The following is a 26,511-nucleotide window of genomic DNA, read 5'->3' as shown; positions in this document are numbered from 1 at the left end:
TTTAGCCTTGCACAGTTCCATGCCTCAGCAGCCGTCTCGACCCAGTCACAAGGCAGCGCCGCTTCATCCTAAACTCCCTCAGCAGCAACAAGCAGCACCTCCTCCTCCTCCTCCTCCTCCTCCTCCGCCAACCCTGCAGCAGCATCAACAACCGCAGCAGCAGCAGCAGCAACAGCAGCAGCAGCAGCAGCAACAGCCGCTGCAGGTCCAGTCAGCAGCGCCACCACAGCATCAGCTCCCCTCTCAGATCCTTCACCCTCCTCAGCCTCTGCACCAACGGCCCATGTCCCCCCCAACACTTACACCCCAGGGCTTGCTGTCTTCTCAACCTCCTCAGATGCTGCTCGAGGACGATGAAGAACCAGGGTCTACAACGCCTTTGAACCAAGTACAGTTATACCTGCAGCAGTTCCAACAACCCCGTCAGCCCCAGCAGTCCATGCAGTCGCTCCAGGCGCAGGTTCGTCAGCAGCAGCAGCAGCAGCAACAACAACCGCCACAGACTTCTCTCCTGCAGTCGGTCCAGGGACAATCTCAACTCTCATCTCAGGCGACGCTGCCTCCTCCCCAGCTCCCTGTTCAGTCCCAGGCTCCTCCTGCCCCATCACATCAGCCCCCGCCCCAACAGATGCCTCTACACCAGGCCCGCCACATGCAGCACACTCAGCAGCAGCAGCAGCAGCAGCAGCAGCAGCAGCAGCAGCAGCAGCAGCAACAGAGCTACCAGCAGGGTCCTGGACTAGCTGCTCAGTCGCTGGGATCACAACACAAGGTTTCCATCTCTACCAACAAAGCACAGCAGATCATCCAGCAGCAGCAAGACTTGCCCTCCCCTCGCCCGACCAAGGCTGACCCTTACACAGGTGAGTCTGAGAAGATGACAAAAGTGTAACTGGTGATGGAAGCAAAAAGTGTTGCTGTACAAATGAATTATGTTGCCTGAAGCTGGACCTGCCTCTGTTCTGCTGACAGGTCACATGAGGGACAACCCATCCCCTCTTATGATGCATTCCCCACAACTCCCCCAGTATCCTCCTGTGTCTCACCCATCTCCACCTCACAACATGCAGCCCAAAAAGGTGAGTTACATGCTCTGGTTGGACAACACTGTTTTTGTGGCGGTTTAGAGCAGGGCCAACGTTGTGTCTCCATTTTCTCGCCTTGTAGCAGAGGGCCCCTGGGAGCCAAGGTGGGTTGAAGGAGGAGAAACTTGCTCCATCACCAGTGATGAGAGGAGAGTCTTTTAACCCTGCAATGAGACCAGACCATCACAAACACCCCGATAATAAGCCTTCTCAACCAGGCCACGGCCAACAGAGTGAGTACCAAGACTTTCCCTCAGACTTACTGCATTTACACATATATGAAGAAGAAGCAGCACATGATATTGAAACCATGCTTCTTTGTATGTGTGTGAAGATGTGAAGTCCATGGACAGCTCGCGACCCGTCATCCGCTCCTCTGAGCCCAGTGGGCCACCGCCCTCTCTGCAAGATAAGGATAAGTTCAAGCAGGAGTCCAAGGCGCCTGTTGCCCCCAAAAAAGTACAGGTGGGTGTAAGAGAAACACTTTTCACTCAATTTATTCAGTTTTTATAATTTTTTTTACTTTATAAGATTGTATCTTGCAAGATGCTGGAGTTGATGACTGTGCGTCTCTGTGTCCATTCCCAGGATGTGAAACTAAAGAACATGGGCTCATGGGCCAGTCTGGCACAGAAGTCCACGTCTACGCCCATGTCTGCAGTGAAATCATCGAGTGACAGTTTTGAGCAGTTCCGTCGTGCTGCTCGGGAGAAAGAGGAGAGAGAGAAAGCCCTGAAGGCCCAAGCTGAGCAGGCGGAAAAGGACCGGCTACGCAGGGAGCAGGACAAACTACGGTAAGGACGTCAAGAAGAAAGCCGTAGACATGATACACAGACGTCCTCAAAACTTATCTCATTAGGTTAACTGTTTTTTACAGGAGACGTATTTTTCATCTCTTAGGCGTTTGATTGATGTAAAGAAAAAGGCCATTTAAGGCAGCTTTAGAGAGACACAGGTGGACTCGATGTCCCTTGACGGATAGAAACGGATTCTCCATATTAAGACTCATTCAAAATATTAAGTTGTGAGAGCTCGACAAGTCTCTCTGTTGAGCTCATATAATTACAGATGAAGGACGTTTAGAACCTCAACTGCCTGAGTGAGTCAGATTTGCGTTACTGACGTAAACAACGTCAGTGATGTAAAGCTTTAAATAATACTTCATTATACTTGACTACAAATGCTCTTGGGTCGCTGAAAGTCGATGTGATATGCCCCCTAGTGGCTGTATTGTAGGACCACACCAGCAGCTGAGAATAGATTTTAATTGAGGACTGCAGGAGGGGTTGTTTCAGACGTCTAAATATAAACCTGAGGAGATTATAATCTTCGGGGTTAGGGTTAGTTATTGGTTTGTGATATCCTGTTAGTGTATAAATGAGTGTTTACTCTTCCTCAAATTTACAAATTGCCGTTTTAATCATGTCTGAAACTAATGTTGTTTAACAGCTCCCTTAATAGGCAGCAGATGTTCAAGGCACTAAAATCACTGAAGTTCTTGATAATAAACCTCATGTACCATTTGCAAAGCTGAGGCTGACATCCAACCTTTAATTCAGAAATGCAGCTCAAGTTTTAACGTGAGAATGGGTTTTGGTTTCCAGATGTTTTATTCGTGTGAGGCTATTGAGACGTTTAATGTTGCATCGGGCCAGATTTTAATATTTATCTCACATCAAAAGCAGGAAGTGGGGCTGCAAGAGGAAAGTGTTTTCCATCTGTTGTAACTGATACTCCAGACTTTCTGTAGGTGCTTAAAACAAATCTTAGTTCCATTGGTGAACATGTGTTTAAAAAAAAGCTCATCAGCGTCGGACCCTTTGCATTTAGCATATTTCCAAATTTAGAAACCACTTAAACATGCCTGCACAGAACTGTTCTATAGCTGTACGAGAGATCGTGAGTTTAGGACATGCAGTTTTATGTTTAGTCATTTTTCCTTTGAAACATCCAGAATGGCACCAGATGTAGTTTTAAGGAGATCTCTTACTCAGTCACGAACCCCCTACAGCTACATGTTGGATTTCACCTGGTGTAAATTATTGGTCTGAATGTTTTCCAGAGGTCGGGATGAAGACGACGTCATGGAGACGACCAGGAGGGTGCACGAGGAGCCACGCAGGCGCCAGGAACAGCAGCTCATTCAAGCCCCTACGCAACAACAACAACAACAACTACAGCAACAACAGCAACAACAGCAACAACAACAGCAACAGCAGCAGCAGCAACAACAGCAACAGCAGCAGCAGCAGGAGCCCCCGCCGACTGCCATTCAGCAGCCTCCTCAACCCCCCACACCGCCTCAGCCCGCCGCACAGAACCCGCTCGACCAACAGAGGGAGCTTGCACGCCGCCGAGAGCAGGAGAGGAGGAGGCGAGAAGCGGTGAGATGATTGTGTTTAATGTTCAATTTGAATTCATTACAAAAGAAGGAGAAATGTGAAAGATATGCACCATAGAAGAAATAGTTCAATTTGAAGACAAACAGTAGAAAAACTATCATATTTACATGAAGGTGTATGAGCTCTCAGACTCTAAAGGAAATGCTTTTGTTTTTCTTGTCTCCCCAGATGGCAGCGACTATTGACATGAATTTCCAAAGTGACTTAATGGCTATCTTTGAGGAGAACCTGTTTTGAGGAGAGGAGCAACTGAAACGTAACTGCAAAAAAAAAATAAAAATACGATTCCCTCGGGGTGGGGGGGTAAGAGAAACTTGGATGATTAACACTTCCTCTAAAGTGAGATTTGCTGACCACGCACCACAGAGGGACACGGACTGTGTGTAGACGTGACGGACGCTTGGATGCCGGACGGGAAGCTCACAGCTCACGGGGATAGTCTCATTGTTCTGGATGTAATTTCCGGGGGATTTCTGCATCGTCTGCGCGGCGTCTCACAGCGAGAGAGGAAAGGACCACCCCCCCCCCGTCGGCACAGTTGCCTTTGTCACACTTGCTTCTAACGGTGTGCGTGGTCGCAAACAATAATCGCAAGAGTAAAGACAGTAACTATGAACATGCTCTGATAATGTACTGACAGACTGCGCAGGGGCGTTTTGAAACTGCCAGATGTCTGAGGTGATGAAGAGGACTGGTCTGTTTCGTTTGTTGTAAGTGAACACATGAATGGTTGGAGTGGAGGGAGGGAGGGGGGGGGGCGGCAACTTCCATACTGTAAATCCTGTATATTTCTCAGCGGAGAAGGTACACTTTGCCTTACACCTCTTTCCTAAACAGACCATTATGTTCTGTGGCCTGCACACATGGACAAACCAATAACATTTAAAAGCAGGAGTAGGAGCAGTGCAGACCTTTTTCATCATGTAGTATCTACTGTAAAGAAGTATTTTCTTATACTACAATAACTGTTTATTTTTTTTCCCCCTCTCTGAATCTTCACACCAACACACTCCGCCACTTATGTCTATGCCAAACAACCCATCATCTTTTATGCTCTATTACTTGTCCTAAAACACGGTCGGTAGTTGGCGGGGGATAAAAACCCCTGCGTATATGCATCAATCATAGTTCCAGTGAGGATTTTATCAGACACAGAATCATTTGAAGTTTTTATCCTGCCTTGTATTTCTTATTTAAAGCCGCAACAGGAAAATCGTTAGCAGAAGAGTAGAAAGGTCCGGTTGTTTTCCGAGTTTTAGTTGAAATTTAATTTCACTACGAGTTGCACCGTTATTTGTATTACACTTTTAGACATGATGTTGGAAATGTTCATATCATTGGCTTGTTCGCAGCAGTCACACTAGCAGGAGTTAAGTGAGGAGTCGAGGAGCCCCCTGCTGTTGCGAGCGCTCCGATCTTACCGCGCGGGTTTTGGATCACATGTCAACAAGCGGAGCGTTCGAGGCAGGAAGGGGACAATCGGGAATAAAAACAAACACTCGCCACCTTTCTGTAGCTGTGAATCAGGTTAGGAAAGAATAGTTGAAGGGATCAGAAAGAGCTCCTGGTTAGTTTTTCGCATGGAGGCGTCACCACGGGCACAGTGTCGACGATACAAAATAAAAAGACAAAAACGATTACAAAAGTCACAAATCTGAAAACGCTGAAAAAAACAGTTTTGATTTCTATATTTGTTCTTGTTCGATAATAGTGGATGTGAGTTCTAATTCTGTTCTTGGAGATGTCGTCTGGAGCGCGGATGGGTTGAAATTTGAAACGCATCTCGTCCTCTCCACTCGTCTCTTATGGTGTTTTTCTCCAGTGCCTGTATTGTATTGCAATTCTCGTTGGCTTATATTACACTTCGAGGGGGTTAAGAAAGGGGGCGAGTCAGGAATTGGGTGGTGTAATATTTGACCGGGGAGGGAGATTTTTGAAAGAGTTTGTGTAAAAAATTAAAAAAAGGAAATAAAAAAAGGAAAAGACAGCATTTTATATTTTACCCGTTGTCAATATTCGGGTTTTAAATTTAGTTTTAGCTGGACTTCTATGAGTGTACACACCTGACAACTACTTTCTCATTTTGTTCAATCAGCAGATTTTAGATAGAGATGTTTCAGCATTGCCACACTTAGCGTGTGAGTCTGGTCTGTGAGTGTGACTGTGTAAATTTGGACGATTGCGTGACTGTGTGTTATTGTTATTAATTTTTTTTAAGTGTGTGGTACAAGGAGGTATGTTCCGCAATGTAGATAAGCATTATATTGAGGAGGAGGAGGAGGAAGAGGAGGAGGAGGAGAAACAGATGAACAGTACTTCAGGAGAATTTGTTTTTGTGCTTAAGTCACCTTTTTTAAATTTCCATGAAGTCCACCATATATGAATATATAATTTTTATTATTAGACTGGTTTTGAAAGGGTAAAAAAAACAAAAAAACTTCATTCCTGTTTAGCCTTTTTTTTTTTTTTTCACAGTAACTGTTGGACATAATGTGCCATGAGTTCTACCGAGAATGTGCTGACCCGCAGCTCAGCCCAGAGTTTGCTTTATTCAGGTATTTTATTTTGTGTTACATGTGTTCTGTTCTGGGGGGGTTTTGTTCGAACCTTTTCCTCGATTATCGTTTGGTATGTGACTGGTCTATCGAGGTTCCTGATCTGTTATAAGTCTGTTATGATCATTGAATAAACTCATTTCTTTTATAGAAAATAAAAAATAAACGAAAAACTGTTTGTCTCTGTTTTTAATTCGATGCCTCTGGTGGATCTGCAATGTCACTGACGAGCTCTCGGATTCTCCACCAGCAGATTCTTAAGAGGGAGCATCTCTTTTTTACATCCTTCAGGATATTTTACACAGGAAAGCTGTGCCTGGAAGAAACAGAGCAGCTACATTTTAATAAGTACTGTAATAACTTGAGCCATTTTGACAGGTACACTTCAGTTTTTGCAGATTTCACACTTGAACTCATGTTTAGATTTTTCAAACCGACCAAAGTCAAGTAATCAGGGAAAAACTGCAGAAAATCTTAATTCTGTTCTATAGTTGTCACGTTTAGACGCCTGCTAATGTCAACAGTACAAAGTGACACACTGCTGAGGCTCAGCAAATAAATGAAATTAATATTTTGATTTAAGAAAACAAATGAAACTATATTTTAATTTGGGTAATAATAACAGTTAGTTTGGTTTGATAGAATTTACAGATGTGATGGTGTTGTCTATGTTGATGTTGCTGTTCTAGTTATTTGTGGAACCATTTTAACACAGTGTTGCAGTTCTCACTTTAGACTCTGGGGGCAGTGAAGAACCCTGATTCCTAACATACTCAAGCGATCAAGACTGAACCAGCACTTCCGGCACTTTCAAAATAACAACCAGGAAATACCAACATACAACTTCCGCTGATTATGTTTTTATTAGTTTATTTGACACTTACTGTTGTAACATTTAAAATGACGCAGTGACTGTGAATACACTTTAAAAAGTAATAACTATTATTGTCTCATTATCTGATTTATCTCTATCTGATTTATCGCACTGAAAATGCGGTTAAAAGTTTAGGTTTGTACGTTGTGCTGCTTTAAGGTGCTCCTCCTAATTTACACTAATTAAACTGTCTGTTCCATTTCCCTGTGATTAAATAAAACAAAAACAAAAAACGTCTTCTTTCTACAGTTTAAGCATCATAGCTAATTAGCATTTCAGTGTTTACTTCCGTTGTAGCTCGGACATTCTGGCGTCAGCACCCCAACGCAGAGCTAACTCAAAAAGGTGATTGAAAAAAATAAAAAAAGTAAAAAGAAAAAGTAAAACATGCTCTTAAGAAAGCAAATAATGATGCATTCAGGATTTTGCTTCCAAGATGGAGAAGTGCGAGCCACATGTTTGTGTCCTGTGTCTCCACCTGTCATTCTCTGCTGAGGAATCTGATGTTTCCATTAACCGACTCAAAAAGACATGGCCGTGACCCAGATGGCAAATGGATGTGGGCCACTTCAGGCAATGGTGCAGCACTTCTGGCCCTCACAAAATGGATGGGAGCCTAATGTGGCCCCACTTGTAAGCACTTGTAGCAAAACGTGGCCCAAAACCCCGAGAACAAACGTCTGCATTGTTTGCGAGGCTCCAGGCAAGGTGTAATCTGGATGTGAACCTAAAGTGACCCCCGAGGTAAATGGGGATTATGGCCCAAATGGCACAAAACAAATTCAGGCCCCCTTTGGGTTGATGTGCAGTATTGCTCTGGCTTACTTGTGATTTCTAATCTAACACATCAGGCCGGGAGGAACAAAACTCTGGTGCATGAGGAACCTGGATGACTCTTCCACTGAATTTCTTTGTTTGATTCTGTCAGTGCTATAGTGCAGAATATTTGTTCTCGTAAAGTTCAAACTTCTGCTTTCCTCTGCGATCTGAGACTGATAGTTACGTTACACAAAAACTACAGGACGGATTAGCATGAAACTCAGTGGAAGGTTGGCATTCAATGTTGGTGTGAGTCGGTATCGAGGGGTGGATCCAGGGATTTTTCTTTCTTCAACATTACGAGAAAACTAGAATGTCACTCAGTAGAGCACACACCTCCACCGAGGCCTAACAGTCCCCGTGTGAAGCCACATTTAAATTCACAGGAGTTTTATTTGTTGTTCCCCAAACATATCCGATTTTTTTCCACCAAGATTCATGAATCGTTCTATGTGAAAATATTCAAATTCAAAAGCTGGATCTGCCCTATGATCCAAATCAAAACCAACTTCCAGTATTCCCAGTTCTGGTAAACAGGAGCGGACCGTTCAAGTGCCATTATTCCAATGGCATGTGGTATGTGGGCCAAATCTGGGCCAAAACAATTTCGCTACGTGGGAACACTGAGTGACACAAGGTACTTTTTAAAAAAAAACACAAAATCTGTATGAAAGTACTTGGTGAGACCTGTGAGCCTCAGTGTGTTTTTTCCCCACATTCCAGGTTGTACGTGAAGGCACCATCTGTCCTGTCTGACGGGGGCAGCTGATCCGAGTGAGAATGATTCAGTCTCACCTGAAGCTGCACCACCACCAGTAGCAGAGACACTTTCTGTCTCACGTGAGGCAGCGAGGAGCTTCATGTCTGGATGGAGGAGACTCTGACGCGCACACAGTGAGTTTGGTTTAATATTCTTAATTTCCTTTATGCATAAAGTCCAAATGAAAATCTCCATTTGTTTCTCTGGCGCTGTTTGAGTTACATGTGTCTCACTGCAGGACCAAGCAGGGACAACATAACAAGTGTGTTGATTGCAGCTTCTCAGATTCGTTGGTTGGAAAGTTAATGTAAAACACAACAAACCCTGAGTCACTGTTATCTGGACTAAACAAGCATTTTGATGACATCACATTTAGTCTTTTCTTCTGACTCTTTGTTTTTCCTGTCTTACTGTCAAACTGTGGTAATCACACACGTCACATGTGTGCGTAGCCTGGTTTTATCTATATCTATATCTCTATCTCTACATTCTGGCCACCACTAAGTCTGTTGTATCTGTTTTTTCAGGCACTAACAGCAGTACTTCATTGAGGATTATTACAAAAATACAAAATTGAGTTTAAAATTAAAAAGGCGGGCATCGTTTGGAAATACATTCGTTAAAAACAACTTCACAAGGTGCTTATTGGGACATTTAACCTCAACAAAATAAGCCTACACACCTATAAATATATACCTCTATAAATTATATATACCTATACCTATACTTCTATAGATAACATTAAAAAAATGCACCTGCATGTTGCGGCACACTGGTTTTCATCAGGTGCATTTTTAGATCTTTGCCACACTAACAAAGGCTTTTTAATGTTTCCACTTCATGAGTTATTTCCTTGTTTTGCTTCAGTATAATATTGTCAGGTCACAATCCAAAGTATTTTTCAAAACAAAAGACCTGAAGACGTCTTCTGTTGTTCTAAAGTGTTTCCAGTTTGTAACAGCATCATATCTGAGTGATGTGGCTGAATCTGATTCTCTTGCATGGTGAAAATCCGTCTATTATAAAAACCATATTGAACATTGGCTGTTGTTGAAGCACATTGATGAACTGATGAACTTTGTGTTTTTGCAGTCACGGCCATGGAGAGCAGCACGCCCAACACCTGCTACTACAGCCACAACGTCACCTTTTTCTACAACCACGTGGGTAAGAAGATCAGCGTGGCGTGGACGACGCGGGACTACGTGGTGATCGGACTGGGCCTGACGGTGTGTTTCATCGTCGTGCTGGCCAACCTCATGGTGATGGTGGCCGTCTTCATGAACCGCCGCTTCCACTTCCCCATCTACTATCTCCTGGGCAACATGGCTGCGGCGGACCTGTTTGCCGGCGTCGCCTACGCCAACCTGATGCTGAACACGGGCCCCTGGACCAGCACGCTCACCAAGGAGCAGTGGTACATCCGCGGGGCCCTGATCGACATCAGCCTGACGGCCTCTGTGGCCAACCTGCTGGCCGTGGCCGTGGAGCGCCACCAGACCATCCTCACCATGCAGCTGCACAGCAAGATGAGCAAGCGCCGGGTGGTGCTGCTGATCGTCTGCATCTGGGCCGTGGGCATCGCCATGGGCCTGGTGCCCTCCATGCTGTGGAACTGCGAGTGTCACCTGGACGACTGCTCCACCATCGCTCCCCTCTACAGCCGCCGCTTCCTCGTCTTCTGGGCGGTTCTGAACCTGCTCACATTCTTCATCATGGTGGCCATGTACACCCGCATCTTCATCTACGTGAGATACCAGAGCCTGTACGTGTCTCAGCACAGCTCGGAGCACAGCCAGACCGTTTTCAACCTGATGAAAACGATCTCCATGGTTCTGGGTGAGAACTTTGGCACCAACACATCGAAACACAGGGCGCAGCTTTCTCTTGATATGCGGCCAATTCTGCACAATTTCAGATTTTAGTTTCACTCCAAACAAGAGACGCGTATCTCTTGTACGTTTTTTCATGAAGTCATGTTTAATGGCTGTATTCCCCTCTCCACTGAAGATAAACTAATTGTTTGTATTTGGAAGGTAGTGGATGAGCGGCTGGAGGCTTTTTGCAGGGATCCTGCAAACAGCCTCCACAAACCAGTTCCACAGCTTTAGCCTTGTGTGTTTCTTCAGAGCTTGTCCGTTTACTGCGGAAGTTTTCGTTTCAGAGCTTGTCAGGAATTTGACGAAAGATCAAAGATGAAATCCCTGTTTTCTCTTGTATTGCTCAGGTGACTCATCTCCTGGAGCCAGTTAACCATGATGATGAATAATAACAGGCGAATGATGTTAGAGCCGCACCTTAGGCCAATAGTGTGGAAGGTTTGAGGTCATTGTTGTCGGCTGTTTCTCTGCAGGCGCCTTCGTGATCTGCTGGACCCCCGGCCTCATGACCCTCTTACTGGACGGGCTTCTGGGTAGAAACAGCCACGCCAACGACTACGAGAAGTTCTGTCTGGTGATCGCCGAGTGCAACTCTCTGGTCAATCCCGTCATCTACTCCCTGCGGGACGAGGAGATGCGCAGGACGTTCAAGAGGATCCTGTGCTGCCTGTGTTGGAGAGGTGGCGGCCGGCAGAGGGAGCCTCCCCCTGTGGAGATAGACTCTCCGCTACCAGAGGTACCTGTCGTTCCAGTGCTAGAAGGTTTATTGACCAGGTAGTGCGACATGTGACCTTTGAAACAGGCTTTTTTCTCTCCAAACAGTACCTGTGGTTTTAGATAAACAGGACAAGCCTCAGATTCTGAACATTGCTCACAACAAACTCTTGTTGCCTCAGGCCTAGTCACATTCTGCCTCAGTGACTCATGCATGTTGTTTTTTTTTTAACCGCTCAAGTGCACATGCTGATTTCTAATCTAACACATCAGATTGTGGTGTGAGTCAGTATCGAGGGGCGGATCCAGGAAATTTTTCTTTCTTCAACATTACGAGAAAACTAGAATGTCACTCAGTAGAGCACACACCTCCACCAAGGCCTAACAGTCCCCTTGTGAAGCCACATTTAAATTCACAGGAGTTTTATTTGTTGTTCCCCAAACATATCCGATTTTTTTCCATCAAGATTCATGAATCGTTCTATGTGAAATCATCAAATTCAAAAGCTGGATCTGCCCTATGATCCAAATCAAAACCAACTTTCGGTATTATCTTCCTCTCCGTCTGTTGAGCAGTTTTTGTGTAATCTAGCTCATTAACAAACAGATGCAAACATAACCATCTTGGCAAAGGTGTGTGAATCTTGATTAAAAAAAAAAAAATCTGACTTATTTAGTAGGTTGGTATCGAAGTGTTTGTACATTATTGACATTATTTGGTGCAAATAAAAATCCATATCTAGTGAATTTAAATGTTTTCACACAGGAACTACTGGGCCCTGGAGGTATTTTCTCTACTGACAGACATTATTGTTAAATGTTAATTTGATAAAGTTAGTCCTGGATCCTAGTCTCTTTGTCTTGGTTTTCCTGTGCACTAAGAAAATAATGTTGTGTCCACAGGAACCTCTCATCTGTGTCCAGAAATCAGATGATCCGACTTTGTGTTTGCCTCAAGACGCCAACAATAAAGACGACGGTTGGACAATGGTGGGGGTATGGCTGTAGGCCTGCATTTAAGAAACAGCTTGATTTTACTGTCACCTAACTGGGACAGTGTGTAAAAAATGTTGATTCTGACAAACTACCTCTACTGTGTTTGCATGTGTAAATGGACTTAAATATATATCTATATATATATATAGATATATATATATATAAAGATGCATCAGTTAAAAGGATTTATCATTTCTCAGGACGTTTGACACATTCACATCATCAGATGGTGCCATCTCTCCTTTTATTACATTTGACTATCACAAGAGCATTTGTGACAAATTATAAAAATGAAACACTCCTAAAATTAGAAATCAAATACTGGGGGGGAAAGAAAAATCACACTAAATCATTTTATTAATTTTCTAATAAGAACACTACAATTTGTCATATTCTTCCTTTTGTTTTACTCTTTCTAGAACAATTCTAAAGTTGAGGTATAAAAGGAGTTCATACAGACTCACAGGTCTGAAAACAGTGGGGGTTATATACAAGAGAAATGGAAAGACAGAGGTAGAGAGAGGGGTAAATACAAGGGAAAGAAGGGAGATACAAATATACTAATAAAAACAAAGAAATCATAAAGGTTTAGAGTTCAGACGTCTGATGCTGTGGAAGTCATTTAGTCACTTGCAGAATCCAAACACGATTTAAACCCCCTTCGACAATAGAAAGTGAAATTAAGTTTGGTATTTTCGATGTGCAGCTCTGAAGTGCAGGACCACACAATGAACCCACTGATGTTTGGTGTTGTTTTCAAGCAGAGTCACAGGAGCATGACGACGGGAGCAAAGTGCAGCTTATGCACTTAAAACGTGGAACCTTTTCTTCCTGTTTCAGCGTAGAACAAGAATTTAACAATATAAAATAAGCTGCCGTTTAGTTATAATTAATCTAATTAACTTTACACAACACAAACATCTGCTCCTTTTGCGTTAAGTCGTTACTGGCTGATGAAGGTAAAGCCTAAATTTATCAGCGTCTGGTTTAAAACTTTTGATACAACACAAACTAATTTCATCAAATTTTTTTAGCAGCTTTTTAAAAAGATTTAGGATAAAATTAGGCTCAAAAAGTGGCAAATATTTGAGGAAGTGACTGTAAAACTGAGGACGTGTGGGTGGAATCAGTTGAGAAGTGTTGGTAAAAAATAACCACAACAAAACAATATCCATCGCAGAACCTCAATGCATCGGAGAATCTTTCCACAGCACCAGACGTTCCACCTCTAAACCTTAAAACATTGCCACTCGGTTATGTAACAAAAGACCTAAATAATATTCAAAGTTGATACAGAGTTATCGTGAATCCGTGACACAAAAGGCCAAAATAAAAACTGGCGTCTCAACCGAACATCGAAGTTTATAAAAGAAAGAAAGAAAAAGAAAATATATACGGAAACATTACACAAACTGTACAGTGACATCCATTACAACAGGTAGAAAAAGGAGGGGGAGGGGGGGGGGGGGGGGGGGCATGACAATTTGGTGCGGTGATAATTTGTAAGATACAGTCGTATGAACTGCGATGAGTAACAAAAACAGGTAATTAAAACGTGGGATATCACATGTGACCAGCTTATAAGCTCAAGTTTTGTTCTGTAACATATGGTTCAACAAAGTCTCGACTGACACTTAAATATTCATAAGGCTTTACCTTACTATCAAAATGCTTTGTTATTCACATGACATTTAAATGTATAAAATAGTTCCAAAAGAATGAAAATCCCCAAAGGACGCTGCAGGTTTGTCGTAAAACAGGAGTTTGACTGCACCCAGTGCTGCCTCTTTTCTTTTGGCAACAGCGGAGAGACAGAGAAGCCCTTGCCCAATCGGCCACAGAACTAAAAACAAAAGGGTTGTGGTTTTACCGGAGGATAATAAAAGATGGGTAAAGGGGAGAAGATGCCCTCGATGCTCACAATCAAATTACAGGTCTGATATGACAGTTTTCTCGCTCCACCCATCCTTCCCATGAAGCCCCACAACAACCCCCCCCCCAAAAAAGAGAAATCAAATCAACTTGAGGCATGACAACACCACACAGAGAGACACAGATACAAATATAATTCCCTCCTCGCCTCGAACTGCAAAGGTGGCTGTGCACCAGCTTCAGAGCGAGAGACAGAGTAGCATTATTACATTGCTGAACGTGGTATTTTTGGTTTTTGGTACAACAGAAGGTTGTAGCGTGTTGCCTCGGGCTCAGGAGCGTAAAATGTTTCCGAGATGGGGAGGAGGAGGAGGAGATCTCACCCGAACCCCCCCCACCTGCTTGTGTCATTGGCTGGTGGAAGCACCCAGTCTCTATTAATGCTCACGAAGGTCAGAGGGCACCAGCCAGTTTGACTTAAACATCCACTGTACACACGCCCACACAGAGACACACACATCATAGCAATACATGATGCACTTTTTCCTTTTTGGTCTGACTGTAATAATTATACCCTTTTATTTTTTAGGTTTTTTTTGTTAATAAAAACGAAGCTAAAAACTCGGAAGGTTAAATGAAAACAATAATATCACGCCTAGAAGTCCTACATGCATGGAAGACAGTCACGTTTCTAAATTCATGTCACGTTTGTCCCAATAACACATCAATGCCCCACAATCCTTCCACCCCTCGCCTAACGTCGTCTAGATGCTTTATTGAGCTCATTTTTGGTGGTGGCTGGTGCATTCTTGGTGAAACAGCATTAGAAAATAGCCTACAATCAAAATAACTAGTGGACAGAAAGCAAGAAGTAAAGTCTACAAGCCGTCTACCAACACCCTCTATTGGTTAGCAACAAAAAGGGCTATTAGTTACATCCACTCCACCAAAGTTATTCTCCTCTCTCTGCCCTTTCATCCTCTTCTCGCCAGCCCTAATATCACCTGTCCTGCCTGGTTTGGAACAGTGATCCCCTTCACTACCTTTTTACAGGTAGAGACACCCATAACAAGGATGCTAACGTTTGTGCTTGACACTTTTTTTTTTTTTAATGTCAGCTCACTATGAAAACGACTGAAAAGTTGTGTTGCTGTGTGTGTGCGGTATGGATGAGGGGGGGGGGGGGGGTTACATGCACCTTCTGCACGTGTCTCCGTGATTCACTTTGAAATCTCCAACAGAATGAAATATCAACCTAGGAGGACCCGGGAGATGCGACGGCGTCTCGTGTCGGCGGAGGGTGATCTCGGAGGAACAGATGTGTTGACGACTACTGGGGCAGCACTTTGGTACGAGCAAGGTGAGCAGAGCTCCCTGGTGATCTGTATCGACGGTTTGGCTGCAAATGCCAAGGCTTCAAGAGATACAGGCAATCACACACAGTTTTCCAAAGCAAAGGATCGAGTGCAGAGGTCAACGGCACATGGACAAGCTGTGTGAGTACTGTGTGAAGTTAACGTGCATATACACATTATGTACAGACATCTTGATCATCTACACAGCTGGGTCAGTGGTTTTTTCAAAAAGTCTGATGGCGAAGATGTTTTGAGCTCCGTCCCTCTTTCGTTCTGAGTTACGGAGTGGAGCTGTGGAAGTGGAGGAGGGAGCGCTCCTCCCGACTGCGGTTCGGCTGTCCTGTGTTCCAGCACAGTGTGTGTTTATGAAATGCAAAAAACAGGCCGGTGAGACTGTTTACTTGAGAGAGACGAGGGAGTGTTGAAGAGCGGGGGGGGGCAGAGGATGGTGGTCAGAGCAGACCACAGTGGGAATGAAGTGATGGCAGAGGGAGCCACCGGATCAGTTGGAGGTGTCGGAGTGGACGCTGCCAGGAGGACCGGGAGGGGAGGTGACCGAGGGAGGGTTGGTGGTGTCCTGCCAGCTGTTAGCCTGCAAACAGACGGGGATACGAGTGTTGAGCACAAAGACCAAGTTCAATCTAAACTTTGATCTGAGTTGTAAACTTAGGGATTAAAGTAAGATACATTTTGTGCCTGAAATGTAAAATATAACCTCAGTGTTGAGTCTGAAAACCATTAAATAAAGTGACACTTCACTTTCAAAATGTTTGAATATGTTTATACACAATATTGACAAAGCTTGCAGCCTTTTTGAGAATTACACATTTTTCTGTCCCAAACATCTTCAGTTACTATTTGGATAGAACAAGGGATGACGACTCTCACCCATACTGATTCTTATCAGTTCTTTTTGTTATTTCTTAGGAAAGGGGGAAACAAATTAAGTGAATATTTATGGATGACTTCATAAATTCTACATGATCATTTCACTTCAGATTAACTGAACTTGTACGAGATGAGACAGCCTTCACACACAAACGCTTTCTATTTGATTTGACCCTAATGTAATAAAATGTAATGAGACCAAACTATTCATCTTGTGTTGAGTCTTCGATAATTGTTGTTTTGATAACAGTCTTCTGTATGACAGGGTGGATTCTAAAAACACTATACAGGCGATCTGTGATCATCATGACAGCGTTTTTATGATTTAACCTCCATTTTACAGGGAATTTGAGGGAAGACAGGCGTCATATCAGCTCGCTTTTATGTTTAAATTGGCTTATCACTTAACTGCTGGTCTGTCTCTGGCCAAATAGAACTTTAAAGAAATTCAAAACATGCGTCAACAGTCAAAATACACATGATCAGAAAAACAAGACATGCTCTTTTTAATTTGTCCTATTTATACTGTCAATGCACAACATCAGTCCTCATATTACCTCAATATTCATGTCAGACTATGTAAAACAAGCCTCTCCGCCTGATGAACGTCACCATCAACCACAACATTTATTCCGTTTACAGAATGAACTTTGATAAAAATCTGACTAATAAAAGCAAAATCTCCAATTACGCAAAATATGAAAAGTGTTCATAAGTGATGTTTTGATGCAACATCTGAACCAATCAGCTCTAAGGTCAGCGAGAACCGTGGTTTCCCATCAGGCTCTGACGTTGTTCAGTCTGGCTCCAAAAAACTGCAGCCGCCTTGGATCTGGAGGGAATTGTCGACCATGACGTCAGAGCGAGACCTGGCTCATGTCAAACAGACCATCGTTAGCCCAAAGTAATAAATCCCTGATGTTAAACCCACTTATTTCTTATTTCCTAGCGAGCATTCGTGTGAAGGTTTCAAAGATAATACGTTTTTGGACATCTTGGTTACAACTGTAACTGTCGTTTCAACATCATTTCAATGTGCAGATCTGCTTCACACTATATACTTATCCATATATGGGTTGTTTTTAACTATGTAAAATGTATAATTTGCTAAATGTTCTTTTTAACTTTTATGCACTAAAGCTTTCATAGTTTTGCACAATACAATTAAGTGCTTTAATCTATTTTTATTCTATATTAAACTTCCAACCAAATGTATCCAGGTTTAAAGGAGCAATTCTACATTGTAGACTGTAAATCCACTTCCTCCCTCTATCCAGGCATGAAGCCAAAAATATCCCAGACACAAGCGCTGACCAAATTTGGAGCCAGAGCAACAACAGCAATCAGGGGAGGGAGCCGGGGTATCGAGGTCCTGCTGATACATGCACTTGACCAATCAAGAGTCAGTCTCAGCTGTCAATCATTAGGTTTCACCACATTTTTATAGCATCAAATAAATAAAACAAAACTTGCCTAAAAAAGGAATTTGGAAAATATATTTGATGTGAACTCTGAGTTTTTAGTTTGGCCCATGTCCCGTCCACTAACATGAAGGAGGTGGGGGTTATGACCTATACTGTGGCCAGCCACCAGAGGGCGATCAAAACACTTAAGGTGTGCAGTCATGTCGTCCATCTTTATATATCCACATGCTTTTTGACCTGCAAATCTTATTTGTATTTATTTTTGAGTGTGTACAGCAGATACTTGGGATCCTGAGTAACTGCATAGTGATCCATCAGCTACACCACAAGAAGGATTTGAAGTCGTTACTCACATCCAGGTGATGAGGGGTGTAGAGGCCACTACCCGACAGCTCCTCATAGCCGCCCGTCAGGTGTGTAGCACGGTGCAGGGTATCCACCTGGCAGAGACAAAACACACACACGTTTCAACACAAACGACAACACAACACCAAGACAACTAAAATCTAAAAGGCTGTTGTAGTTTTTTTAAAGTCCAGTGTGTAAGATTTAGGTAAAACTGGGATCTATTGGCAGAAATTGAACATAAAATACTATTGATGTTTTCAATAGTGTGTATCTAAATTGTACAAATTGTTTTCTTTATCCTAGAATGGGCCCTTTATATTTAAATACTTTATATTTACATTGGAGCAGGTCCTACAGAGGCCGCCATGTTCTTTACAGTAGCCCAAACTGGAGAAACTAAACACCTTTTGAGTTTTTATGATAACTGAAGGCTACCACAGGTTCTCCTTCATGCTTGGAAGAGGAGGGTGAGGGATATTCAGCTGCAACATGCAGCTCCACCACTAGATGTCACTAAATCCTACACACTGAACCTTTAACTAGACAGCCACAGGCTGTGACAGCATCCACAAACCTCTACTGCATCTGTATTAGTTATGATCACTCTCCAGCTTGAGTACTCCACCATTTAGTCAGTGTAACTCAACATTATAGCTATAACATTATACCCATCAACTTAATGACTCTCCATTACACCACATATGTTTTAAATGAATGGAAGACTGTTGCTCAAGCCAAAAAACTGGGACTTTTTAAAATGATTCAACTTCTAGATTAAAAAGTGTTTAACAGCAGAAATCTGTGGATTCTTCCAGAACTAAACTCTAAATGTCAAGATAACGATCACAAGGAGGGTTTGGAATTTCTTGGTTCTACACGGGTGAGAGGGTGGATATTTAAGGATATGGGATTGAGGAATGTTCAGGAGGGCAGGGAGGCTGTTTGATGGTTGGAGGTGCATGAGGTCCTGTAGGTTCAGAAATGGATTATTAACCGCAGGGCTTGCTGGTTCAATCCCCAGCCCTGATTTCCATACAGCGCTATGTTGACAACCACAAGAGAACTGAGCAAGGTCCTGATGCCCAAAACCTTGTCTAGGGTTTCTGTAACGTAGCCGACTCTGTGCTCTATTAAATTATACATATTGGTAAGGACTGTAATGGAAGTACAGAGGGAAGTGTAAGATTTTCTACTTTATTCCTCTCAAGTGAAACCATAAGCTCTTCAGGGCTCACTGTACAGAAGGGTCATTTGTGTGTGCTTGTGTTGGGGAAGGGATCAATGGGGTCAAAGGTAAAGTCAGGATGGGATCTGGGGAGAGGTCGAGGTCGAAAGGAGCTACGCAGAGGGTGGGTATCCAAGGATTCTGGGTGGCTGGGTTAACGGCATTGAGGTCAACTCTGCAGCTGTCCTCAGTGCGTACCTGCGACTGTAGAGAGGGGGCGATGTTGAGACCCTCCCCGTTGAGTGAACGCAGACTGAGGTAGGCGTCGCCTGTGTGAGACAAACTGTATGACCCTGGTGACCCTGTTGGCAATATATATACCCAATATCCAATCAGCCGCACCATAGTGCCATGGGATCAAAAGGTCACCACTAGTCGATGTGACTAGTAGCACAACATTTTTATAACCATCGTCAATGTGAGGGTCACTGTTCTCAGCCAGTGTATTTTAAATTGTATTTAGCATGGACTCTAAGCTACACACTTGCAAACACACATTTTACAACTACAACATTTTTATTAAAAAGTAAGTTTGGCTTCTTTGGCTGAGCAAATTCTGGACTGGGCTTTAGAAAAATGTTGGGAGAAATGAATGTCATGAGCACATTTACAGTTCCTTAGAATTGGTGGTGTTCCAGTATGGAGCAGGGCAGTCTGGCAGTAGTGGAGGACATGAGACATTTCACAGGATGTATAAAGGTTATACACTGCTTCATTCAGAGTTTTTACTGGATTGAAATCACCAGGTCTGTTTGTTTTGGAGGTGGAGATCTGTGCAGATAATTAGGCTCATGGGAAAAAAAACCTCCTGACTGATTTACACTAAAGGAATCCTAACTGGGAGAAACGCTGACTGCAATGATGTCAAACGTGGTGAAGACAACTCCCAGGCTACGTCAGGACATCACCAACCTCTGTCTTTTGTTACCGTTTTAAATGAGAGAGCACTTGCATCAGAAAATTACATACTTTGAGTGTAAGTTTGGTTTTCAACAACTCTGCTGTCCAAAGTTGTAAACATGTATTTTGAGGACACTGAAGTTGAAAAATAAAATATAAACATCTGAACATCAACATTCAGCTTCCTCTGTGAGTCTGGGTTATTATACTATTACCATGAGCTGTGTGTTATATAATTGTTTGAAATGTACTAAATATATGCAAAGAATCCAAGTTTCTAACACAACAAAAGCAACAAACAAGCAAATAAATGTACAGGGGGATGACTTTCAGAAAGAAAACATGAAAGATGGACAGTACTTGAGGTTTACATTAGGTCAGGGCCTCCATCTGATTATCTAGTTATTCTTTGAGTTTTGAAAATATGGAATGTTAGAAAAGCAGCTAACATATAAAGCCAAGCATAAGATGAATGCAAATGTTAGACAGACATGCAAAGACCACACTGCACAAACCAAACGAGCAACAACTTTAAGAGTTTCACATTTAAAAGTGACTTTTTCCTAAACAGAATGTAGTCATGATTGTTGGTGCCAGACTGCTGCTAGTTTGAGTATTTCTGAAACTGCTGATCAGCTGGGATTTTCGTACACAATCTCTACACTGGTTAAAATTTAACATTAACCCAGATAACCATGCTCCACAACTGTGGGGAGCAGAAAAGCATCTCAGGCTGCAGTGGCCTCATCCACGCTCATGACCCTGATATGATGAATCTCAAGGTTTGCAGAGAAGTGGTTACCCAGAATTAGTATGGTGTTCCTAATACAGTGCTTAGTGAGTAAGTAACTAAAATGTAAAGTGACCACTCAACAGTTGGGCTGCTGAAACTGTTACATACACTAATCTGTAAAGCTTTCTGATTGCATACAGGTATATCAGATATCAGATTTCATGCTAAATAAATAGGATCCTTTCACATGGTTCTGAACAGACGCTGTGAGGGGCTGAAAGCACATTTGTTGTGCAGTGTGGGTTTTGCTTTTTGACGAGTCAGCCAATGATTGTGTGGTTCTGTCAGGTTTGGTTGCATTTAAAAACACATCAGGATGTAAAGGAACTTGTTAATGAGAAGCGGCCGAGCTTTTGAAACGATGAGATGGAGCAGTAAGTACCTGAGTTGGGTGTTGCTGGGGAGTTAGCCTGGCTAGCCTGCGCCGACACATTGGCAGCATCCACCGCCGTTTTAACTGCGTAGAGGTTTGCCTCCTCCTGGAACTTACCAATGTTCTTCTTGTAGCGTATTCTCTTGTTGCCAAACCAGTTAGAAACCTGAAGGACAGATGGACATCAGATATTCGAGTTTCCTCATTTAACTCGTGGAGCCTCAGTGTTACAGCTCACTCAGCTAAAAATATGTTAATACTGCAATAAACAAAAAGTGATAATTTCGACAAACAGCACAAAAACAGCTAAAATTTATTTTTTATTGTCCTGAACAATGAGCATTGTTAGCAACTCACCTGAGACACAGTGATCCCACACTTTTTGGCCAGCTCCTCCTTGGCTTCCTCACTGGGGTAAGGGTTAGACAGGTGGGAGTAGAAATACTCATTCAGCACCTCTGTAGCTTGCTTGTTGAAGTTGCGCCTCTTACGTCTGAACACACACACAGAGAGAAGAGATAATGACCCAAGTGCTCGGAATGTACATGTCACAACAAGGTCGACGTGCTTGGATCACTTCAGCCCTCAAGAAAACAACCAGCCATTTAACACACACACACACACACACACACACACACACACACACACACACACACACACACACACACACACACACACACACACACACACACACACACACACACACACACACACACACACACACACACACACACACACACACACACACACACACACACAGCTATCCTTGTGAGGACATTGCATTGACTGCAATCCATCCTAGTCCTAATGAGGCAAAACGACATCTCTGATGTTCTAGTTAAGGTTCGGGGTAAGGTTTGAATAGTGGATAGCCTAAACAAAACCCTAAACCTCTGCTTAACCATTACCAACTGGCCTTAACAAAACCTAACCTTAATTCACACCATAACCAGGATTATTATTATTATAATATTTCGCTTGATTAAGACCAGGCTTTGGTTCTCATGAGGAATTCTCTCATGAGGAATTCTCTCTCACGTTTGTATCAGAAATTGTCTCAAAGTGGTAACAAAAACACATTAATGCACACACACACACAGAGAAAAAAATACAGCGAGACACACGGACGGACCTGGCGTCTAGGAAACGTGAGCGCAGGATCATGACGGCCTCGCAGGTGCTCTGTTTGAGCTGCATCTGAATGGAGCTGAACTTGCGGTGGATGATGGCCACCATGCGCTCAATCTCCTTGGGAGAGATAGGCCGTGTGCGAGACTGCTCTCTCAGCAGGTTCATTACATGGTTGGTGAACTCACTGCAGGCCTGGACCGAGGAAAGAGCGAGACAGAGAGAGAGGAGTTGAATGTTATTGTGAGAAGATAGTCCGAGCACAGATTCTATCCACTGCCCTGACATGTGATGATGACATGTAGGGCCTTTTCCCAAAAAATAGGCTAATATTAGAAAACATGATTTGTGAGACAATAGTGGCCTTTGAAGCATGAAATACAGTCTGTAGCTATGCCTCTCAAACCGTTTTTTAAATCAGTGAAACACGAGGAAAGGGTGGGTCTGCCAAATACCAAAAACCAAGGTTTTTCTATTCTTACCGAGTTTAAACATATTATGTGTCGAAAAATGTTTTTTTTGTCAAATCTTATTTTCATTCTTTACAATGGAGCGAACATCTTTCTCCAGGCAGTTCAATTTCCTGAGACATGTGTTTAACAACCCCAGCTTAAGTTTTTATTTCACACCACAGCCGCTGATAATATAAATTAAAATACATTAAAACGTGGAAACAGAGGTAATCAGCCTTGTATTGTTGCATGATTGGCCACATTCTAACAGAACAACAGTTCATTCAGTTCACTGTACATTTCCTTTTGCTTGGCACAAAATGAATGTTACCACACTAGTGAACCCGGGTACAGAGGAATGAGTCTCTGACTAAAACTGGCTTCCTTTATTAATTTATTACATCATGTTAATTTTAGTGATTAACGGTGTATGTTCAAGTATTTCGGTCAGCTCAGCACACACCTGCTCATACTTCTCCAGCTCAGAATGGTATATCTGGCGGATCTGGGCGAGCTTGGCTCTGTAGTCGGAGTGTTCTATGCTGCTGTCAGTAGGTGAGCCCCCTGCTGCTGCTGCAGCTGCAGCCGCTGCGGCCGATCCTCCTCCCTTCTCTGGTCCTGACACACCTTCTGCGAGCAGCATGTTGTCCAACCGCATGATCTGGGGATCTGGTGGGTCCTCCTCCTGCACACCTCGTATACTCAGCACTGGGCGGGAGAAGAGAGAAAGCAGGAGTTAGACGGGCAAAGTTTGTGTTAACCTACCGAGGAAAAAAAACACCTTTTATAGGTCTGACAAAACTTGCAGGTTAAGAAGTTTTGAAAAACTGAGAGACCGCACATTTCGTTTTAAGGAAAAGGTTAATACTGTGGGTTCTGGGGTGCACAGGAAGACATTTTATCATTGCTAAAATTCAAAGAAGTGCAGCCCTGTCAAAGCCTAGTCAAGTTTCTCCCCTGAGTCATTGCTTCGAGCGCCCGGCTGAATGCTCAATGAGCCTGAACTTCCTCCAAATCAACAGCAGAGGGCAGTGTGGCCCCTCAGTGGCAATCTGCCAGAGATAAGGGCATGAGGCATGGGACCAGTAATGGGAGTGCATGTGCTGTCACTATGAGCCCCAGTGGCCATAAGTATAGTTATCAGTCGCTGCTCTCCACCACTGTATTATACCAGGACCTCTGTCAGCCTGCAGCCATGCTCTCATCTCTCTCTCTTCCCGAAACACACATACACACACACACTCCCACACAGATACCACTTTGTTACTCTAAAGTTTTAAGTACAGACAACCATCTTTTCTTCAGAGCCTGAAGCTTTCAACTCTCGACTAAATTTCCTCTTGCCCCTTTTGCTTCTCAATCTTTCAACTTCAGAAAGTAAAAGAAGAATCTTGGCGCATGATTTACTAACAGTTTATTTATCAATAACCAGTACACCTAAAAGTAAAACAATTATAGAAGGAAAAATGTGGTTTAGAGATTTGTTATTCAAACCTGATTTTCTTTACTTATTTTGAAAATAGGTAAACACCTCAGAGCTCTTTTTTTATTTACAATTTGTTTAACAAGCAAACTAGTGAATCGAACGAAAACCGAATGGCACCTATTTTGATGATTGAGCAATTCTTCTCTTTATTTTCAAGCAAAAACCCACAAACTATTCATAAATAAACAAACATGTACTGGTTCTAGTTAGCACTGTTGCCTAGGAGACTAAAAGCATAAATTCATATCATAAATAATCAGCTGACTTACTGATAAAGTAACCTTAAATTGCAGGCCTATAACACATTTGTATGCACTGAAAAAAATTAAGTGTCAAGTTGTACAATTAATACATTTTAATGTATACATTCATTATGAAAGTAAAAATTGTTGTTGCTGGAATTTGTCCATTAATATGTATACCAGGGCAAAAAGGTTCAAATGTGATGCAATCATGAAATATTGGTTCAGAGTCACAAATAAAGCAATTACTATGCACCCATTTATGCTGATCTTTATAATATAGGATTAAATTAAGGAGGTAAAAGCCATTTTATATGGCAGCGAAACCAGACAGGATTCTGAAGGAGACAGACGCCAACAATATGGATGACAGGATTAATCCCAGTGGAAACTGGGTGGCGTTAGGCACTTGTCCTCCTCAAGGATTACAGTAGTTAATCAAAGCTCATCAAAAGTTAGGGGGTGCATGAATTAGTTAATTCAGGGATTTTCTTGTAGCCACAACTTTCAAAAGTGTATTAGTCTTACTGCTGCAGTAAAGATTTCCCTGTAGGAGTCGTGCAGAAAAACAAGTTTGCAGCCATGGAGCGGTCAGAGCTAACAAATTAGCAGGACTGTAGAGTGGGGCTAACAGATGTGAAAGAAATGAGGACAAAAACTGTTCTGCCTAAAAGTTTCCAAGTGCTACAGAGAAGGCGGATTTTTTTCCTTTTCAAACTTCATTTGATAAATGAGTCTGTTCCACCATTTAAGGCCTCCCTTAGCAAAGTGTCCAACTTTCCCTCTTTTCCCCTTTTTTTCTTGTTCCTTCTTGCCTGTTTCTTTCCCTCTGCTTAGGTCTCTTCTCTCTCTGAGGCACATTCCTGCTCTGCTGCTCCCCCATCTCAGGGCTCAGGAATGCAGCAGACCCAGCCGCCTGAACTAATGACCCTGATTCGCCCATCTCTTTCCCTCCACTTTTTCTTTCCTTGTAGTCATCCACATATGATCCCTGCACCTCTTCTTGGCCAGATAACCCGACAGCTAATTTAGCGATCAAGGAGCAGAAGTGTTTGTTTTGTCCTGATAGTATGTAGTCGTGTGTGGTTGATCTTCACTGTCCTTTTACAGATAAGTACAACTGAACTACAGTGGGGAGGGCAACTGTGGCTCTTGGAGCCTCTCACCTCTCCCCCTCTCCCTATTGCCCCCACTCCTCATTATGGCCCCCAGCTGTAGCCTAATGCCCCTACATTCCCCTAATTACTCCAATTAAGCTGTGATTACCCACAGTTGCACTCATGCTCAGTCTAGTGGCCTAGTGGTATTATAGCAGCTGTTGAGATGAGTTAAGATCCTGCACAGAAAAAGACCATATGACATGGATGCACCTTAAAAAAAACTCTCCATGAGACCTCAGAAAAATACAGTTAACGTTTATGAGAAACATACAGCTCTGAGAAATGCAGCGTTTCAGTTTGAGCAACCAGCTCCTTACGTCGCCGCCGAGCTAGTTAAATTACAGAGCGCCTAAAACTCAGAGTGCTGTAAGTAATGATACTTAAATTCCTTTAAAAAAAAAAAAAAAAAAAAGCAGGAGAAAAAAAGCAAGCAGGAAGACATCTTAGGCCTGCAGCCTGCATCCACAGCTCGCAGAAATCACACCATTATGCACACGTTACCACCCTAGCCGAGCTGTGTGCCATTGAGAGACGGAGCGAGCAACACATACTATGAAATATTCAGGGTATCCAGCTGGGCTTTCACTGCATACATAATCATTCTCATTTCTGCACAGCCAATGTAGAAACGGTGCGCCGTGCAGACACAACACGCAGTATATGAAGTGGTGCAGGTAAGGGTGAACAACCCAACCACGAGCGCGGTGCTGTACATTAACTGTATTGCCTTCCACACATTGAAATAGATAAGACTTAAACGCAGTCAGTATATCATTGCTC

General features: G+C 43.0%; 3 protein-coding genes across 10 annotated transcripts in view; 2 read left to right on the top strand and 1 right to left on the bottom strand.

Moving 5' to 3' along the window:
- brd4 (bromodomain containing 4) overlaps positions 1 to 6,215 on the top strand; it is a 29,316-nt gene extending 23,101 nt beyond the window's left edge. For 2 of the 4 annotated variants that reach the window (XM_034593754.1, XM_034593751.1), the window contains exons 14-20: positions 6 to 863; positions 973 to 1,079; positions 1,168 to 1,318; positions 1,420 to 1,550; positions 1,674 to 1,879; positions 3,148 to 3,469; positions 3,656 to 6,215. In XM_034593754.1, coding sequence (XP_034449645.1) covers positions 6 to 863; positions 973 to 1,079; positions 1,168 to 1,318; positions 1,420 to 1,550; positions 1,674 to 1,879; positions 3,148 to 3,469; positions 3,656 to 3,724 — 1,844 coding nt within the window. In that variant the 3' untranslated portion in view covers positions 3,725 to 6,215. The remainder of the gene's footprint in view (positions 1 to 5; positions 864 to 972; positions 1,080 to 1,167; positions 1,319 to 1,419; positions 1,551 to 1,673; positions 1,880 to 3,147; positions 3,470 to 3,655) is intronic. The other 2 variants (XM_034593752.1, XM_034593753.1) reach the window with 2 other exon arrangements.
- A 2,287-nt stretch (positions 6,216 to 8,502) lies between these two features.
- Positions 8,503 to 15,685, top strand: lpar2a (lysophosphatidic acid receptor 2a). Of its 2 annotated transcripts, XM_034593825.1 has the most exons (6): positions 8,510 to 8,629; positions 9,438 to 9,499; positions 9,588 to 10,334; positions 10,849 to 11,111; positions 11,993 to 12,085; positions 15,199 to 15,685. In XM_034593825.1, the coding sequence occupies exons 2-6, from the start codon at positions 9,472 to 9,474 to the stop codon at positions 15,214 to 15,216; spliced, it is 1,149 nt and encodes a 382-aa protein (XP_034449716.1). In that variant the 5' UTR covers positions 8,510 to 8,629; positions 9,438 to 9,471; the 3' UTR covers positions 15,217 to 15,685. The 2 variants fall into 2 exon arrangements, with proteins under 2 accessions (XP_034449717.1, XP_034449716.1); XM_034593826.1 differs by lacking the exon at positions 9,438 to 9,499 and having other exon boundaries at positions 8,503 to 8,629.
- Positions 12,311 to 26,511, bottom strand: part of pbx4 (pre-B-cell leukemia transcription factor 4) — a 31,603-nt gene continuing 17,402 nt past the window's right edge. For 2 of the 4 annotated variants that reach the window (XM_034593829.1, XM_034593830.1), the window contains 7 exons: positions 23,307 to 23,551; positions 22,396 to 22,586; positions 21,621 to 21,756; positions 21,273 to 21,429; positions 19,396 to 19,499; positions 17,978 to 18,064; positions 12,311 to 15,904 (listed from right to left, as the gene is read on the bottom strand). In XM_034593829.1, the coding sequence (XP_034449720.1) occupies positions 15,815 to 15,904; positions 17,978 to 18,064; positions 19,396 to 19,499; positions 21,273 to 21,429; positions 21,621 to 21,756; positions 22,396 to 22,586; positions 23,307 to 23,551 (1,010 nt within the window). In that variant the 3' untranslated portion in view covers positions 12,311 to 15,814. The remainder of the gene's footprint in view (positions 15,905 to 17,977; positions 18,065 to 19,395; positions 19,500 to 21,272; positions 21,430 to 21,620; positions 21,757 to 22,395; positions 22,587 to 23,306; positions 23,552 to 26,511) is intronic. The other 2 variants (XM_034593827.1, XM_034593828.1) reach the window with 1 other exon arrangement.

This window comes from Hippoglossus hippoglossus, chromosome 8 (genome assembly GCF_009819705.1).
Source record: "Hippoglossus hippoglossus isolate fHipHip1 chromosome 8, fHipHip1.pri, whole genome shotgun sequence".
Lineage (NCBI taxonomy): Eukaryota > Metazoa > Chordata > Actinopteri > Pleuronectiformes > Pleuronectidae > Hippoglossus > Hippoglossus hippoglossus.
The sequence above is the reverse complement of the archived record's forward strand: the minus strand, read 5'-3'. Positions and strand labels throughout refer to the sequence as shown.

Bases quoted from the DNA above. Each gene is read 5' to 3' on its own strand.
- lpar2a (XM_034593825.1), top strand. From the start codon at position 9,472: ATGTGGCTGAATCTGATTCTCTTGCATG. The intron at 9,500-9,587 runs GTGAAAATCCGT...GTGTTTTTGCAG, and splicing joins GAATCTGATTCTCTTGCATG to TCACGGCCATGGAGAGCAGC. The intron at 10,335-10,848 runs GTGAGAACTTTG...GTTTCTCTGCAG, and splicing joins AACGATCTCCATGGTTCTGG to GCGCCTTCGTGATCTGCTGG.